This window comes from Rattus norvegicus, chromosome 5, assembly GCF_021556685.1.
Source record: "Rattus norvegicus strain SHRSP/BbbUtx chromosome 5, alternate assembly SHRSP_T2T, whole genome shotgun sequence".
In the NCBI taxonomy this organism is placed as follows: domain Eukaryota; kingdom Metazoa; phylum Chordata; class Mammalia; order Rodentia; family Muridae; genus Rattus; species Rattus norvegicus.
Window position 1 is genome coordinate 170,848,811 of NC_141538.1, and position 17,521 is coordinate 170,866,331.

General features: G+C 53.7%; 1 protein-coding gene across 4 annotated transcripts in view; it reads left to right on the top strand.

Moving 5' to 3' along the window:
• The window catches only part of Megf6 (multiple EGF-like-domains 6), a 100,893-nt gene that overhangs the window by 45,266 nt on the left and 38,106 nt on the right, over positions 1 to 17,521 (top strand). For 2 of the 4 annotated variants that reach the window (XM_087550962.1, NM_022955.1), the window contains 1 exon segment: positions 5,259 to 5,381. The exons of the other annotated variants lie outside the window; for them this stretch is intronic. In XM_087550962.1, coding sequence (XP_087407088.1) covers positions 5,259 to 5,381 — 123 coding nt within the window. 4 annotated transcript variants of the gene reach the window in all.

Consider the following 17,521-nt stretch of genomic DNA (forward strand, 5'->3'; position numbering starts at 1 on the left):
GATTTCTAGAATGGGTGTACTGATATGCCAAAAGGCTAGCTATGAGGTCATCAGGTTATCTACAGAGGTCCGAGTGAGAGTAGCCAAGGGCAGGCTATGCCTAGGCGGAAGGTCCTCTGGGCTATGAGTCTCTTGATCAAGGTTTGTGTGTGTGTGTGTGTGTGTGTGTGTGTGTGTGTGTGTGTGTTAACCCTAGTCTTAAGGCCCTAAGAGTCCAGCAGGGTGCATGTTGGCCCTCCTGTGTACCTTTGGAAGAGACTGTATTCTCTAGTCCAGCATGCCAGCTAGGTGGGCCTTGCTGCCAGTCCTCAGGGCCGTCTGGACACCCATCCTTGGACCAAGCCTGAGTTGTGAGGAGGGTTTGGATTCCATCCACTGTCTGGGCTTAAAGGGGAGCAGCTCCACTGGTGGGGGGCTGTTGAATGCTGCCTGGCTTGGGGTGCAAAGTAATTGTGGGGTTCCTGGGGGGCAGGGCTAGACGGATGAGGCTGCTCTCCCCGACTGAGGCTCTCCTGTTTTTTCAGGAGTCTCTCAGGTCACCTTTTCAGGTTTCCCTGCTCCATCTAGATGTATTCTAGACTGTGGTCACATTGTCCCCCAGGCATCAGGCCCAGCCCCAGGTACTTTTATGCTATCTTGTTCCCATAGGCCTCTGGGTCCTGGTCACTAGTTATCTGCTTAGAGCCTGGAGCCTGGAGAAGACAGCTAGCTGCTTGGGGCAGAGGGAGGGACAGATGAAGCCACGGTCATCGGCACCTTTGTGACCAGGTTTGGGTTTGTGGGGTGAGGTGCTACGGAGGCCGTTTTCCCACTGGTAAAGTGGGGTGTGTAGGACCGAGCCACGGTACTACAGTGCAGAGGAAGTTTCCTGGGTTGTAACCTTGTGGTGATGTCCATCTTGGAGTCCAGCACAGACCGGTGGCATGTCGCTTGCCCCAGCTCTTAGCTCTTGGAGCCTACATCTGTTGCGGAGTGGGAAGGGAGGATAAACCTTATAAGACGCAGTTTCCCAGATAGCGACTCTGGGCAGGGACCGTCTCCACTTGGCTGCTTCTCCTGTGTGTGTGTGTGGGGGGGGGCAACACCTCCCCTTCTTCCAAGTTTCTAGCCTCTGCCCTCAACCAATTCTCCCTAGCCGTTCTTGGTCTTCTTACAGGACACTGTGTGAACGTTGTCTTGATCCTGTGTGGCCGTGGAATGTGTGAGGAGGGAGAAGCAGCAGTCTCGGGTCCTCCGTGTGCTGTTTGCTGAAGACCCTTTGGGGCTAGCATGACAGGTTGAAAGCTAACCTTGACAGAGGAAAGGGGAGCCGGGCATGGGGGCATATATCCCCAGGGAAGGATTCCAATCTGGCTTGCCAGAGGCCCATCTATTACACAGCTGCTGTTGGGGCCTAAGGGGTGGATAGAGATGTCCGCCTCAGGGACTGTGTTCATACTTTTCTTAGTGTTTTTTGGTAGAACAACTTCTCCAGGGGGAGAGGAGTTCCCCCACATCACACCTCCTGCTGGTCCCCCCCGTCTCTCCCAACCACCATCTTTGATGATTAATGATGGCCTAGTGCGCCAAGCATGCAGTCCGTCCCCTGGGGTCTGCATTGGCCTTGGCTGTTTGTCTGTGCTCCGTGCTTATTAGAAACGTGCTCTCTTCTTTGCCTCGGGCCCCTGTAGAAGTTTCCACGGCGTCTCGCCATCTTTGGAGGCTGTGCCCAGGTTCGGCAGGACTGAGTCTGTCGGGCACCTGCCACAGCCTTGGCTCTGCTTGGTGGGATTGCTGTGTGAGAGAGTCCTGCACATGCACATCTGTGTCGCTCCTGAGGTCTGGAAGGACCCTCAGATCCTGGTCCTGGCAGCCAATCTCAGAACCTCACCACCATACCCGGGAGCATCATATGTTGACGGATGGGCAGGTGAGGGTGTGCCAGCCTCTTCAGGGCGAGCACTGAGATGCTGAGGTGTCCACGTGGCTTGGTACTCATTCATGGAGTCTCCACAGTGAGGTCCGAGCTGCAGAGGGGTCCACGCCCCACTTTTCCCTTTGCATGAGAATCCAAGAAGCAATGGAGGTACCCAGTATGAGGATCATTTCCTTTTCTGTTTAAACTGAGGTGACCTTCACATTATGAAAATCACCGTCTACCACCATGAAGATCAAGCGGCGGTGCCGTGCGTTTTCAGCGGGTACAAGATCTACCCGGGACAGGGGCAGCACTAAGTCAGGATCTACGGAAGGTTTTTCAGTTTCTTAATGCAGAATGTGAGTCCCCATTCCTTTCCCAGAGGGATCCTGGATGACTGGATTGTCCTGCATAGAAAGTACAGCAGGAAGAAGGTCCAGAGAAAAGAACCCACCGTGCGGTCGAATTCCAGCGAGCCATCACTGGGCAGATATAATGGCCAAGAGGACTCAGAAACCAGGAGTCAGGAAAGCTCACTGAGAGCAGGCTATCAGGGCTGCCAAGGAAGCAAAAAAAAAAAAAAAAAAGGCTAAGCAGATATCAAAGAAGACAGCCATGTTGGCTGCCAAGGCCCCCACAAAGGCAGCCCCTAAACAAAAGACCGTGAAGCCTGTGAAGGTCTCTGCTCCCCGAGTTGGTGGGAAATGCTAATTTGGTAGAGCAGAGTTTAAAATAAAGATCTGTCTCTAAATCTTAAAAAAAAAAAAAAAAAATCACCCATCTGGGTTTAGGCTTCAGTGGCACCTGGTGTATTCCTCCAGCTGTGACACCACCGCCCCTTTGTTTTTGTCCCCAGCTCCCTCCTGCCATCTCTTTTCTGCAGCGTGACTGTCTCATGCTACTAGAGCAGCATGGTGTGTAGCCCCTGGGGTTGGCTTCTCAGGAATCCTTAGGTTGCTGCTCCAAGGACAGATTGACATGGGGACAGCCGGACAGCTAGGCATTGCAAAGAGGAGTGTGAAGGTCTCCCCTGGGGGTGTTCTGGTGACCCATTGCAGGGACATCCTAGTAAGCCATGGGGTGTCCTAGTGAACCTTGGAGGTGTCTTAGTGAGTCATCAGTGGTAGGGGAACATCCTCCTGAACTCAAGGATGCCAAGGCCCGGGGGATTTTTTTTTTTAAAAGATGCACAGCGGTTGCATATATTGTCTTGAAATGATGATCTTTAGCCCCCCAAGATCAACATCGGAGTGATGCCAGCCCAGACTGCAAGGGCAGCTACTTGGTGGACCTCTGTGCTAGGCACTAGGTCTGGCTCCAGTGGTGGATTCAGCTGTGAGGGTTCTTGCTCCAGGCCACCACGTATGCATGAGTGTCACAGCCTCCCAGCTGCACTGACTTGAGAAGGTTTCAAGGCTCATTCCCAAAGCTTGGGGATCCTGTCTTTGCAGACCAGCACTCCCAGGTGACAAATGGGACGTGCCCACAGGTGTTTTGTGCACTGGAGAGGGCTTGAGCATATGCAGGGATGAGGCAGTTTATACACGAGTGACGGGCTCTCTCTACTGAGCAGTTTACTGTGAACTTCAAATGTAGTGTGGAGACCTTCCTTGGCCATCCCCACCTCTGAAATGTCTCCATCACTGTCCAGATGGCCAACTGGCCTTGGCCGTGTGCATAGAGGGTGTTCAGCCAGGGACCTGACCACTCTGCCCTGCTCCACTGGTTCCTGGTTGTGACAAAACCTGGGAGGGAGAGTAAGGGTGAGTGTTCTGGAGCTCATATTGTTTGGGTGTTTTGCTTTTATTTTATTTATTTTGTTTTGCTTTTTTGTTTTTCAAGACCCCTGAGGTTCTGAGCTGTAGTGGGCATCCTTACTCTGGTGCCTACATATGGTTTTGTGAGGTTTCCTAACCTGGATCCATACATTACTATGAGAGAACCTTCTTTGACTGTGACCCTGATCCTCAAGTCGTCCCCGTGATCCCTCAGCTTCCCTTCTAGTTTCCCACTCAGTGGTCTGAATGACAGGACAGGCCTAAGCTGGTTTTTTAGCTCATACCCTGGCTCTCCAGCCAGGCTTTTGTGCTGTCTCCTCAGGCCAGCAGACAGGGGACCCTAGGCATCCCAGCCATGACCTCTGCCGAGACTCTGTAACTCCTCAGGAATTCCTAGGAAATTCCCACCGTTGGCTTCGCAGGGCTAGACTGGTGGCTGCGTTCCAAGAATCCAGAGGCAGCCGGCCAGTGTCCTTTGGCCACCACCATCCTCAGGCGACGGCCGGTGTCTCTGAGGCCCTTAGCTTAGCTGGGAGAGGTTCTCCTAGGAACCCTTCTGACGAGATACTGGAACCACTGGATAAGCTTTGGGCCATCTCAGACCTGAGAGTACCCATACCTGGTTCTTCCAGCTTCCTGTGTTGCTGTAGTCGGTAAGGGTTTGGCTCCTCTCCTAGCAACAGGACACGTCAGGTAGAATAAAGGCTTATCTATGTGTACCTGTGACATGTTAGGATTCCCCTTGTCCTAAGTCTGCCTTAAGGTTGATTGTGTTTGGGGACACTGGAGGGCCAGCTTCCCTGGACTCAGATGAGGTGGTATGACCAGGTGGGTGGGCAGAGGCACAAATACTGACTCAACACATGATAAGTCTACACATTCATAAATAAGGTCCCTGCAGTCCCAGGCTGGCCAGACCGGGCGGCGGCTGGAGCACTGTTTCTCCCATGTAAGTCTGAGCCTGTTAGGAGTCCTCAATCTCAGCTACGCAGATGCTGTCTCAGAGCGGTCATCTGTGCTCTGTACCCGTAAGAGCTGATCAGAGGGAAAGGAGCTGTGGTCTCAGGCCCTGGCAGTAATGGTCCTCTAACTCTGCTGTATGCTCACTGCCTTCCCTAACCTGACACAGCTCTGCCCGATCACAACATAAAAGGAAGACCAAAGCTGTCACGGTGTGACCAGGGTGTTGAGTCCATGGTCAGGGTTCCGTGAAGAGGGATCGTGTGGGGTCACCTAGCTTCAGAGCAAAGGGAAGCTGGTTTCTTAGGAAAACCTAATGCTGCACAGGTGGCCTTCCTGGAGCCTACAGGATGCTCTGGGGCCAACACGGCTGGTTGTAGCTGCTCCTGAAGGTCAGATCTCCTTCAAGGGGCTGCTCAGATACTGTCCTGAAGACCTGTTTCCCTGGATGCTAGGAGAGCCGCTTCCCTGGTGCTTGGGTGGTGGAGTGGGGGGTGGTGGAGTGACTGTGGGTCTGTTCCTCTCCCTCTATGGGGTCTGTCCTGTTGACTGATGCCTCCTTCCCATCCCTTGGGGACACCGTGTTTCCGTGGCCAAGTGCGTATCTGCGTTTCTCCCCGCAGATGTGGACGAATGCGCCAGTGCCAACGGGGGTTGCGAGGGCCCATGCTGTAACACTGTGGGTGGCTTTTACTGCCGCTGCCCACCCGGCTACCAGCTGCAGGGTGACGGCAAAACCTGCCAAGGTAAGACGTGTCTGTTAGACAAAGTGGGTGGTGGGAGCCAGGGACAAGCTCAAGTTAGGACTAGGAGCTAAGACCCTCTGGGGGAAGGGCCCGCATCCCTGTGACACTGATAGGAGCCTTGCCTGTCAGAGGCCTGGGGCTGGAAGCAGCTTGCCAGCTCTGAACCGGCCCCCGTGACTCCGCCCCAGCAGTTCTGGCAGTCTGTCAGCAAAATCAAGACCAGACAGAAGTAGATCCTGGAGAGACTCAGGGAACTGAGCAGGGAGGGGGGCTGAGGGGGCCCTCCTGTCCCCAGCCCTTTAGTCCCCCCTCCCTTTTCTGCATTCTCTGGCTGCCCTCACATCTCAGCCCAGGGCTGGTTTGAACAGCTGAGTCTCTTGGAGCGTTTGAGGCCATCAGTGGTCAGGGTCTGGGTCGACAGGCTGCCCTCTGCTCTCTGTATCAGATGGTCACTGTCTGCGTCTTAGAATGTCCTCAGCTAAATGTCACACCATCTCCAGCTATTCAGCTGCCCATCTGTGAGCCATCTGCCTACAAGTCGGGGCCTGGACCGCCGGACTTGGGGTCTGGAGAGGCGTTGAGGCGGGGGTGTCTGCTCTGCATGAGGCATTCTAGAGGATAGATTCCCATGTTCTCCTTTCTAACTTGTTCCTGTAACCAGCAGGAGGTTGGAGGTGGGGAATGTTGCTGAAACACTAGTGTCATGCCCCAGCCCTCTGGCTGTCCCTCCACATGTCTAGCCTAAAGGGAGGTAGGACAGACAATTGTTTAATGAGTATTGTGTCTGTGTTTCCATGCCTGTGCAGCCGGTCCCTGTGGATGCCCCCAGAGCCCATCCCTCTGCTTGCAGGTCACCTTGCCAGCAGAGATTTGCATTTTGGGTTAACCAAGCATTAAAGATGGCTCCTGCTTTGAACTGGCTTAGTAAGTCAGCCCTGGGAAGCAGCTTGCAACCCCGTTCTTGTATCCGCGACATGGCTGTGCATAGCGAATGCTCAAGACCTTTGTGGGTTAGAGTCTCTCACTGTGTCCTATAGATGTCCTAGGGAGATTGACTGGTCCCCATGTCACAGAGCCCAGATAGCTTCCCTTGTCACTATAAGCCTGCGGTATCTCCCTCTGAATGGACGGGGTGACGGCTAAGCTGGTTTAAGGAGCAAACTGAAAGACTGATACAGGCCTGGCCCTGGGCCACTTCCGGTGAGCCAGTTCCTCTAATCAAGTGTTGTTTATTTTTCTGCCCCGAGTGCCACCTGCCCCTTGGCTTGGCTTCTTTCACACCCAAGGTGGAATCAGTCTCTCCAGCCCCATGGCTTCCCAGGTGGGGGCTGGTCTGACGTGGCTGTCTACTCTTCCCAGAGCCTCACCGTATCTGGGAGTCTGGGGACATTCTTGAGTGGCATACAGAAAACCATGCCAACGCCTCTGCTGGGCAATGCAGACTCCCAGCATTCCTCTGGTCTGTCTTCTGGAGTATGTGGCAGTCATCAGTAGGGCTGACCAGTGCCCGGCCTGATGATGTCTGCGCCTGTCGGGCAGCAATTACCCAAGGGCAGATTCCCAGAGTATCTGCCGGGGCTGGGGCTGGGCAGTGGGGTGCCATGCCTAGGGTCTTTCCAGAGCCTGCACGGAAGGCTCATCATAGCCATGAAATCATCTCAGAAGCCCCTCACACGGACATCAGATTGTAGGTCAAAGCCCTCAGCATCGGGACGCCACCACGGTGCTTGGAGTAGGCAGGTACTTCCTACCACCCGGGGGCCTCTCTGTCTAGCATTCCCGACTCTGGTCATTTGATGCAGTGGATCAGAACCTGGCTCTGCTGACCCCCATATTTCCTATAGCCCGGGAGAGTGGATTGGGTGGGAGCTCTGTACAAAGGTGGGGTTCTAGACAGGTATTGTTAAGCCATCGGAAAGGGTGACCCCCGCCCCCAAAGACCTAAGGAGCCCCAGAGAAGACTTGCTATCTTCTCATCCCATTTACACCCACCCTGTCTGGGAGAGGGATGATCTCAGGTATGCTTAGAGGGCGTGTCCCATCATCTTCCTCCCAGAAGCCCGGAGTTTGTAGCATGTGCTCTGGACCTGGTGTGCTGTGTTGATGCCTGTTCTGAGTGGGACATGGACATTTGGGAGCTGAGCACAATGCCAGCAAGCTATTCAGACCGGCTCCCACTTGCGTGCCCCCAGGGATGAGGTAACAGAAGGCAAGAGAGGGTAATGACCTAAGGCCTAAGCTATCCATCCACGGGGGATGCTGAACTTGGGCCTTGTTTGTACAAGGCAAGCTCTCTACCACTAAGCCTTACCGGCAGCTGCCTTTGAGACAGGGTCTGACTGAATTTCCCAGGCTCCTCCTGACCTTGCTCTGTGGCCCAGGCAGGCCTTGAACTTGGGATCTTCTTGCCTCAGCCTCCAGAGAAGCTGGAATTGCAGGCCTGTGCCTCTAGGCCTGTTTCTGTGTTACGGTGTGAGGCATTGGCGTCTCTGTTTGGGGTCTCTAACGGTAGCCCAGGTCTTTGCAATCTGGCAGAGGTGGGCAGAGACAGGGGGCATGGCCAAAGAACCAAGTCTTAGGCAGAGGCGGAATGGTGTCTCAGACATGGATGGGCCTCAAACCTTGCATTCCAGCAGCAACTGCCTTCTCTCCTCTTCCTGCCTCTTCCCTGCCTCCCCACCCCCTGCCCCGGTTCATGCCCCAGTTCTTCGAGTTTCAGATGATTGGAGGTCTAAGTCACCTCATGGCCAAGGGGCTGCTGAGAGCCAGGAGCCTGCTGAGCTCTTTCTGTGTCCCCTGCCAGCCCAGCCTCCTCTGGCAAACACGAGGCAGCACAGCTCGTGGGGCGCAAGCTGCCTGCGCGTGTGAGCATGGACTTGCAGGAAATGAACAAGTCCCAGGAGGGGAGGACTGCCTGGCTTGCTCATGCAGGGAGGTGTGTGCAGAGTGGATGGCAGGGTGAGCTCAGAAACTACCAAGAGGGATGATTTGTCGCCGTGAAACAGAACCGGCAAGGGAGCCTGCCTGGAGGTGTCTTGGCCCTGGCTGGCCCTGAGAGCTGGTCCAGGCTGGTATATGTCATGTTCTAGGAGGCTCTGCCAGAGCCAGGGCCAAATCCACTCAGCTAGACTGGGTGGCCATAGTAATATTATCCACTGCCTCTGTGTTGCTGGGTGGCATCTGGTCTCTGCTCTGGACTAGTCCTTCTGAACAGGTGGGCCCAGGCTTGTGTAGGGTAGACCTATCAGGCTTTTCAATGAAACTTATTTCATTTGTTTGTTGTGTGTGTGTGTGTGTGTGTGTGTGTGTGTGTGTGTGTGTTTGCATGTTTGCGTGTATGTGTGTGCATGTATGTATGCATGTGTGTGTGTGCATGTGTGTGTATGCATGTGTGTGTTTGCATGTGTGTGTTTGTATATATGTGTGTGTGTGTGTGTGTGTGTGCGTGCGTGCAACCTGTGGTGGTGTTCCTAGATACTTGTCTACTTCCTTTTGGGACACAGGGTTTCTCACTGGTTTGGAGTTCACCAAGTAGGCCAGCAGCCAGTAAGCCCCAAGAGTCTCCCCATTTCCCCCTTCCCAGATCTGTGACTACTCATGGAGGCCACCCTGCCTGGTCTTCACACTGATGAGGCAAACACAACTGAACCATCTTTCCAGACCCAAAAAGGTTCCTTTCTGTATGTCTTGCATTGGCAAAGCCACTCCAGGGCTCTCCTCTGGTGCCAGTGAGGGTTGAGCATCTCCCTAAGCCCTCAGGAAGGTGTGTGTCTGAACCTGGGCCTCTGTCAGCAAAGCATGACACATAGGACTCTTGGCTCGTGAGTCGTTAGAGGATTCAGGAAATGCTCAGAAACCAGGACCAGCATCCCTCCTGCCAACCACCAGGCCAGCTTTAGAGGCAGATCATGGGGGGAGAGATTCTGCTTGCTTACCAGCACTGCCTTGGAGGGCTGGCCTGTGTCCTGGGTGATCACAGTCCTCTGCCTTCTCTATACCTAGGTTCTAATGGGGGGCAGGTCTTTCATCAGGCCTGGGGCTCCTGTCAAATTCAGGCAAGCTCCGAGGCCATAGTTTGCCTTACCTGGCTTCCTGCCTCGGCTGCCCTCTGGCTTGGAGTTCATTTCTAAAACATTCCAATCTGTAAAATGGGTCCAGTCCTTACACTGACCTGAAGGCTCTTGTGATGCTGTAACAGGGCGAATTAATTATTCTCTCTTAGTGCTGTCAGGATGGAGGCTGGGGCTTCTCATGGGAGTATGGGGTGGGGGTAGGGGGTGGGGGGTGCTTGGTAGCCCTTCCTGATTCAGGTCTCCAGGCCTGCCTTCCCATGCGGGGTTGGGACTCTGCAAGAGATGCCCCGTAGCAGGGAGGCTTAGCCTGATGAAGACCCAGGCTCCTGTCATCTCCCCCAGCTGTAGGATTTTAAGAGTGGAGCTGAGATCGCTTTGGAATGTTCGTGAGAAGCTCGCAGGCTCCAACTCTTCATGGACACTATGTCATTGTCCCCAAGGAGGCTCCCCCAAATCAGGGTTCCCAAGAAGCTTGTCTCACCCGCTCTCAGCTGTCACAGTGGCTCCAGTCCCATGTCTGTCACACCCACTGATGCAGGCTTGTTGCCCGAGAGCTTCATCGCTTCATCGCCAGGTCCTCTTTATCCCTAGGGAGAGGAAGGAACGTGGGAAGTGAATTGCAGCTCCGATAAAGGTTCACAGCAGGGACCCAGGCCAGTTTATACTGATCCATAAGGGAGGACCAGCAGTGTTCCTTTAGACCCCATTCTTGTGACTGACCCCTGGGGTGGCTGTGTGTCTGTGCCTGTAGAGCTTTCTCTGGCTCTCTTGCTAGGCAGTGTCTGGACCCCAGGAAGCAGTGTTACTGCAGAGTCTTCCCCAAGTCTCTAATACCTGTGGATCTTGTACTTCTTGGGGTGGCCTGGCCTCAGCAGACAGGGAGGACAGGGAGAACCGTGACCCTACACTCACAATGCTGGGACCCTGTGATCATTCTAAGGAGGCTCCTTTCCAAGGAGGCAGATGTTAAGGAAAAGCCCCCCCAAGCTTCACCCACTGTCAAAGAGCTGAGCTTGAGGACAGAGAGGATCAGTAGTGGCTGCTGGGTCCCAAGCAGGGATGGTGATCCCAGGGCTGACTGGCGACTGCAGGGCCCTGTTCTCGGCCCAGCTGGCCGCTTGCGTGGCCCCTTCTCCCACTGCAATCCCTCCATTCTCCCAGGCCTTTGGGAACACAAGAGACGTGTGTTCCTTCCCCATCTTTCTGGTAGCAGTACCTGGCACACAACTGGCATTTGTGTCTACCAATGTCCTCTGTGAACTCGGACGGATGTTACATGCAATTTGCGGTGTGGTAGCATGAAGAGAGGCGATTATAAGAGAGCTTAAAGCCTGACGCCCCATCTACCCTCTAAGGAAGACCCGAGTGCCGACAAGGAGGAGCGGGCCTCACCAGATGCCAGCCCCTGTCCTGGCTTAATATCTAATTAAGTTAGTGATTAGTTAGTTGTGATTAGTGATTAGTCAGTTCCTTGTGTGTCAGATGAGGAACTCAGCTATAGTGGCGAGAGCGGCCTGCCGCACAGACAGAACTCGAGACTGGCGATGGGGCCACACACCTGTGGGCTCTAGGGTCAGCCATGAACCTGGGCTTCCGGCCACAGAGTCACACCCTTCTTTCTGGCGCCAGAACTAGGGCTTTCCTAGTCCGGTGTCGTCTGGATATGGCCGGAAAACCCAATTACAAATTCGATCCTTCCAGGCCAGTGGCAGGTTTTCCAGAGATGCCCGTGGCCAGGCCTTCCTCCATCAGAGGTGCTGAGAGTTGAAAGCTCTTATTTCCTATGTTGGCTCACACCCATTCCTCCAGCGAGCAAACTGGCAGGTAAACCCCTGATTGGGGCCAAGGCAAGAAAATAATAGCCTTTAAGGTCAGTGCCTTGCCAGCCCGATGGCAACAGTGGGAGAGGCCTGTCCCACCTCCCCAACATCAAAGGCCCTGGGGCATATCTGGAGGACGCCAGCACAGGCAGCTGGTAGCCTCTGGTGAACACCAACCCCCTTCTTGGCATAAGTCCTTGTGGGCTCAGGCAGACCTGCAGAATAGAGTTAGACATGAGGGTCATGAAGGTTTGAAAGCATCCCCCCCACCCCACCCCACCCCACACCCCCACCCGCACCCCCACCCCTGAGTGCTGACTTAAGACAGCATGACTCAGAGTCCCCCGGTTCCAGGGTTGGGGCTAAAAGCACTTGCCTAACATACACAGAGACTTGGGTTCCATCCCCAAGACTGCCCTGATGTCCTGATTGTTTATACCTACAATCTCAGACTCAGGAGGGAATGCAGGGGGAGTACCAGAAGTTCAAAGTCACCTTCCTTTACTTTTGAGGCCAGCTTGGGGCTATAGGGACTGTTTTCTAAAAACAGCCCCCCCCCCCCAATTACAAGCAGCTGTGTTTTCAAACTAAGCCTAGGGAAAGGAAGCAGACAGTAGAATGGAGGGCCTCAAAGAGGTGTAGGAATCCTGGCCAGTATCCCACGGGATGGTAAGCCCTTGAGCTGAGAAAATGACCATCAGTTGACGTAGGGAAGATCTTTCCTTGGTTCTGGAAGCTTCTACATGGGACTAGGAATCTTCTGGGCTGGAGAAAGGGACAATGCAGGCAATCCTTCTCTTCTGTCCTCCTGGTACCTCTGAGGCTTTACTCTCTAGTGGTTTAGGTCTCCTCCTTAATTGATGAGTATTTGGTGGATAACAGGGATACTAAAACTGCCTTGAAGAGTGGTCATGTCTTGTGCGACCTAGAACAACTCATTCCCTCATGTCTCCTGGGAGTGAAGCTGACAGACTGGGCTCTCCTGGTTAGCAGATGGCAGAGCATAGAGGCCTGGTTACAGGACCTGCACCTCAAGACCAGGGAGGGAGAGGGGAGTGAGGGACAGGGATGGGGTGGGGGCGTGGCGTGGGCGTGGCGTGGGCGTGGGGGCGGTGCAGCGTGGGGCAGTGGGTTCAAGGGCAAGGGTGTGGGCGGTGCAGCGGGGGTGAGGTGAAGTGGTACAGGTGGAGGGGCAGGAAAGAGGAGGGAGCGGGGGTAGTACAGGAGTGGGGGCAAGGACCGGGGTCGGGTGGTGGGGGGTGGGGGGCGGTACATGAGTTGGGGCGAGGGAGTCAGGGAGAAGGGCAGTACAGGAGTAGGGACAGGGGCAGGATGGAGGGCAGAGGGAACCTGTACTTAGTCTCAGCAGTATCTCGTCTCCATTTTTGTCTCTTGCCTCTATTTCTATACTGGACCAATCTCTACTTGTCCCGTGGCCTGTGGCCTACCTTGTCCCTGTACAGCCGTGCCTTCTAGCTACTGTTTCTCTCAGTGCATTGGTTTGAATGAAGGCTACACCTACCACCCAGGGCCTCATGGGATATTTTCCCTGCCCCATTCTGTGTCTTCCCTACAGCACCCTGGGAAGTGAGTCTTAAGCCCCGCCCACCCCTCTCAATTTCACTGCCCCGCCTTCACACCCTGCTGTGTAGTTGGGTTCCCAACTCCATTGAACCATCAGACTTCAGACCCTAGAGACCTTTACCATTCTAGACAGAGTCAGTTTGGGGGACAAGGGGAATGGGGAAGATGTCTATGATCAGCTGCTATGAGAAGACCCATGCACCACCTCAGGCCCAGTGTAAGGATTTGAGTAGTGGAAACCCTGCTGAGTCAGAGGTCACTGTTATGAATCTTATGTGGATGCAGACTGTTCCTTAGAGTCTAGGCAGCATATACGCCACAAGAATTAACGACCAAGTAGATTCCTATGGGTATTGTGGGGCAGTGGCATTTGGGGCCTCCTGCAGGTGGCCAGCAAAAGCTGGCTGCTAACCTTTGCCGTAGCATCCAGCAGGTGGAGGGAAGAATGGCCAGGGGGGCTGGTCTGGGCCATGGAGATAGATGACAGGTTGCTGGTCCCAAGCCACAGTCTCCTGGTTCCTTCTACCTTGATGTGATCCTGGGATCCCTGGCCCTGGGATCCAGTCATTGTCTATGTCTCTCACCTTGGCTGCCTGGTATCCAGGGCCCTTCTTCCCCATCGCCTAGCAACCTCCACCTGCCTGCTCACATTCTCTGACAAGGTAGCTTTGTAGTCCTGAAAATACCTTCTCCAAAGGCCACTTCAGGCCTCCCTCCCCCAGGAAGCTTCCCTAGTCACTAGAGCCAGTTTGTCCCCTTCTCTGAGTATAATGTGACACTCGGATCTGTCTTGTGGTCACTGCTCTCCCTTGGGCCCCGGGAGATGGCCGACCGCCCCTAGGGTGAGAATGTGTCTTTGGTAGTGTAACCCATCAGGATGTTCTGGGTCCCACAAAACCACAGGGACAGAGAGAGACACAACAACAGGCAGCCACTGAGAATGTGATCACACACACTGGAGGTATTTGATCTGAGGTCCCTGGGTGGCTCTTGTCAGGCCCTTGAAGTGCAGTGCCTCTTGGCGTTTGGGGTCTTCATGTGGGTCTGGAGTTCCTTGGGATGTATGGCCTCTGGAGGAGGCCATGGGTCAGAACTGCTCTCCCAGGAGGCCCTCCATTGCCAAGGGGAGGGGCCTGTCTCCCTTATTTCCACCTGGTCCTGCCAGGAATGGCTGCAGGCAGGAAAGGCAGCTGGATTCATTTTTCTTCCTTGGCTTGGGTGAGGAGCAGGGACTGGTAATGGATTTACCAGAAAACTGGTTCAGAGTGATTCCAGGAGGCTCAGCCAGACCCTGTGTGCTCTGAGGCTGGGCGGGGGCCTTGGCACACTCTGCTCTAGAAATGACCTCCGCACAGCACAGTAGGAGAGGGGTTGGGAAGAATGCTTCGGAGTCTGGGCTCTGTAGGGAAGTGGGTTGAGCTGTATTTGGCTGCAGCCGGCAGACTGACCTCCTCTGGAGGTGAAGGGTCAGGAACAGCCAGCAGGTGCATGTCCGGTCTAGGAGTGGGTTCAGGGATAAGGGGGGGGGGTCCTCTGGGTTAGAGAGGCTCAGGTCTTGATCCAATGCAGGTTCCAGCCCTGTTCTGGTTTCCTTTCTCCTGCTTGGGTAAACTACGCTGATAAAAAGCAAGTTATGGGGGGAAGGGTTTGTTTAAGAGAACATTCCAGGTTGCAGGCCGTCACTGAGAGAAGTCCTAGTAGCCGGTTCCAGCACGTCCATAGTCAAAAGTAGAGAGAAAAAATCTTGCAAACACGTTGGGCTCAGTCATGCCACTGGGGCCTCACTGTATAGGAGGTGGCACCTCCCACACCAGACTGAGTCTTCCTACTGCGATGAATTCAATTAAGATAGCCCTTCACAGACATGCCCGCAGGCCGGTCAACTCTGACGGTCCTTCCTCGGGACTCTTCTCAGATAATTCTGGGTTGAGTCATATTGACAATTAAAGATAACTGTCCCAAGCCTCTTCCTGGCCCTTCTCCCTGCAGCTGGAGATGCAGTTAGTATGGGGATGTACCTGGCTGGCAGTCCATGCTGCTGCTCTGTCTGCATGGGCTGGAAGACCTTCCCCCCAGCTCTCTTAAGGTCCACTCGGGAGCATGCCTGGACTGGCTCTCACAGTAGGCACATGAAGATACTTATGGGCACCATGGCTACCCAACCAAGTACCTCTCCCACCACGGGGTGGCTTAGGGCATCAGATTTAGATCTCATTAGGACTGTCTCTAAAGGTCTGTGCTTCCTCTTATTGTTTATACCCTCCCCTGCCTGCCATGGATTTGGTTACTGGCTTGGTCCTTCACGAGGTCTACACAAGCAGTTCCACCCAGAGCTGCTCCTATAGGATGCTGCCAAGTGGGAACATGGGTGGGCGTCGTAGAGGGAGAAAGCCTGGTCGCTTGGAGTCATCTCTGAGTTCCTAGGATCCTGGAGGAGGTGTTAAAGAGACCCCTACACCCTCAGCCATCATGCTCTTATACAGCTATACCTCACCCAGTACTACACTGGCTCAGCCTTGGGGCGAGGGGTACTGTTCATCTCTTTGGGATTCAGTAACATGCACTTGGGTATTTGATATCTGAGTTGGGCCAGCCGCAGGGAAAGATTAATGGTGAGGGTATCCAAGCTTCGAAGGAAACAGTGTTGTTTGGGGGAGTCATAGTGGCATTTGGGGGTGGGGGGATTAAGACAGAGAAGACTGGTGGCTGATGGTTTGGGGAGGGAGCTGGGCTGGCTGGAGGTGGGAGTGGCCCCTGTTGCTGACACAGACATTCCACAAGCAGAGCCACAGCGGGTTTGCATTGGGAAGGCATTTCCCAAACAGCATCCAGACCCCAAAGTCCTATGTCTGGATATGTTTAATGACAGCGAGGGAGATGGTGGGGACAGTAGGGTGGCTTTGCCTGTCCCCAGGCTGCGATTTGGGTCAGGCTATACAGATGCAAGACATGGGAATGAATGTCCCCATTTGGGCCACAGTAGGAGCTGAAGTCAGTAGCTGAGGGTGTGTGGATGAGAGGCCACTGGTGGTCAGTGAGCGCGTGGCTACTGATGGATATGGCTGGGGATCATCTCAGTCCAGTCTGTCTGGATCCTTAGGTGTGATGGGGAAAGACAGGTTCTTCAAGGACCAGCTCTGGACACTACCACTGACAATGTTTAGCATTAGGGTTTGGCATTATTAAAGGGTCCAAGCCTGACCTCCACCCTTCACCCACAGAAGGGACGTGCTGCCACTGTCACTCTATATTATAGAGGAGGAAACTGAGGTGTCATGGCAGGGATGGGGCATAGGGAAGACAACTAGGCATGGTGCCCTAGCAGCAGCTGAGAGCTCACAACCAGATCAAGAACAGGAAGCCAAGAATGCTAACTTGAAGTGGCAACATTTGAAAACCCTTAGTCTCACCCACAGTGATACAGTTTCCAGCAAGGCCATTACCTCCCAATCCTCTCCAAACAACCACCCACTGGGGACCAAGGATTCAAATGCCTGAGAACATCTCTTTTCTTTTCTTTTAATTTTTAGAGGGGATGTGTTTTGGTGGATGTGTGGTGAGATATGGGGAAGGGGGTGCCTCCTCAGGCCCATGCAGAGGCATTCCTTCCCACACAACGGTATAGTATAGAATAAAGCTTATTCAGGGCATGGGGAGGGGAGTTGGGAGGGTAATAGAGGCAGAGAAAGACATACAGAGAGAGAGAGAGAGAGAGAGAGAGAAGAGGAGAGGAGAGGAGAGGAGAGGAGAGGAGAGGAGAAGAGAAGAGAAGAGAAGAGAAGAGAAGAGAAGAGAAGAGAAGAGAAGAGAAGAGAAGAGAAGAGAAGTAGAAGTTGGCCATGAGCACGTGGAGAGAGAGGCGGGGAGAGAATAGGGAGAGAGTGGAAGCAAAGAACAAGAGAGCGGGACATCACTTTTTCAAACCACCATGACCAAAGCATGCTGGGGAAAAAAAGGTTTACTTCAGCTTACAACTCTCAGGACATATTTGATGACAGAAGGAAGTCTGAGCAGGATCTCAGGACAGAAATCTGGAGGCAGGAACTGAAGCAGAGACTGTGGAGGAGAGCTGTTGCTGTGTGACAGACTTCCTGAGGAGATGCCGCCTGCATAGTGTCTACAGATAGGAGAGCTCACAACAAACTAAAGTACAGTTGCCATCAAGGTCCAAGTTGGTAAACAGAAAAATTTTATTGGGGGCTACTTACAGGAATATAGATGAGGGATTGCAAAAAATGTCTCAAAGATAGCTGCATCGCAAAAGCCCACCCCAGCATGGGTGACAGCTCACAAAAGCTGGAAACGAAACACACTGCATAGCCTGCAGGCAGTTCAACCGGTTGGAGAGTATGCTTTTCAAGTACCTTTCCAGTTGGCCTAAGCTACCCTTCCAGGAAGCTTGTCTGAGAGTGACTCTCAGCAGTCTTATTTACCCTTTGGAGGGAGGGGCTTAGTAAATCTGATCAGTTTCAGGGACTTCCTGAAGCTCCTTTTAGTTGTTACTTTCTATCCTTAGGAGTGTCTCTCCAGGATAGAGTGTTTCAATCTCTAGGAAACTGCTACATAATAGCCCCTTGCTGGCTTGCTGTGTTTGCCTTTTTATACTGCCCAGGACCACCAGAGTAGTACTATCCATGCTGAGCTGAGCCCTCCTACATCAATC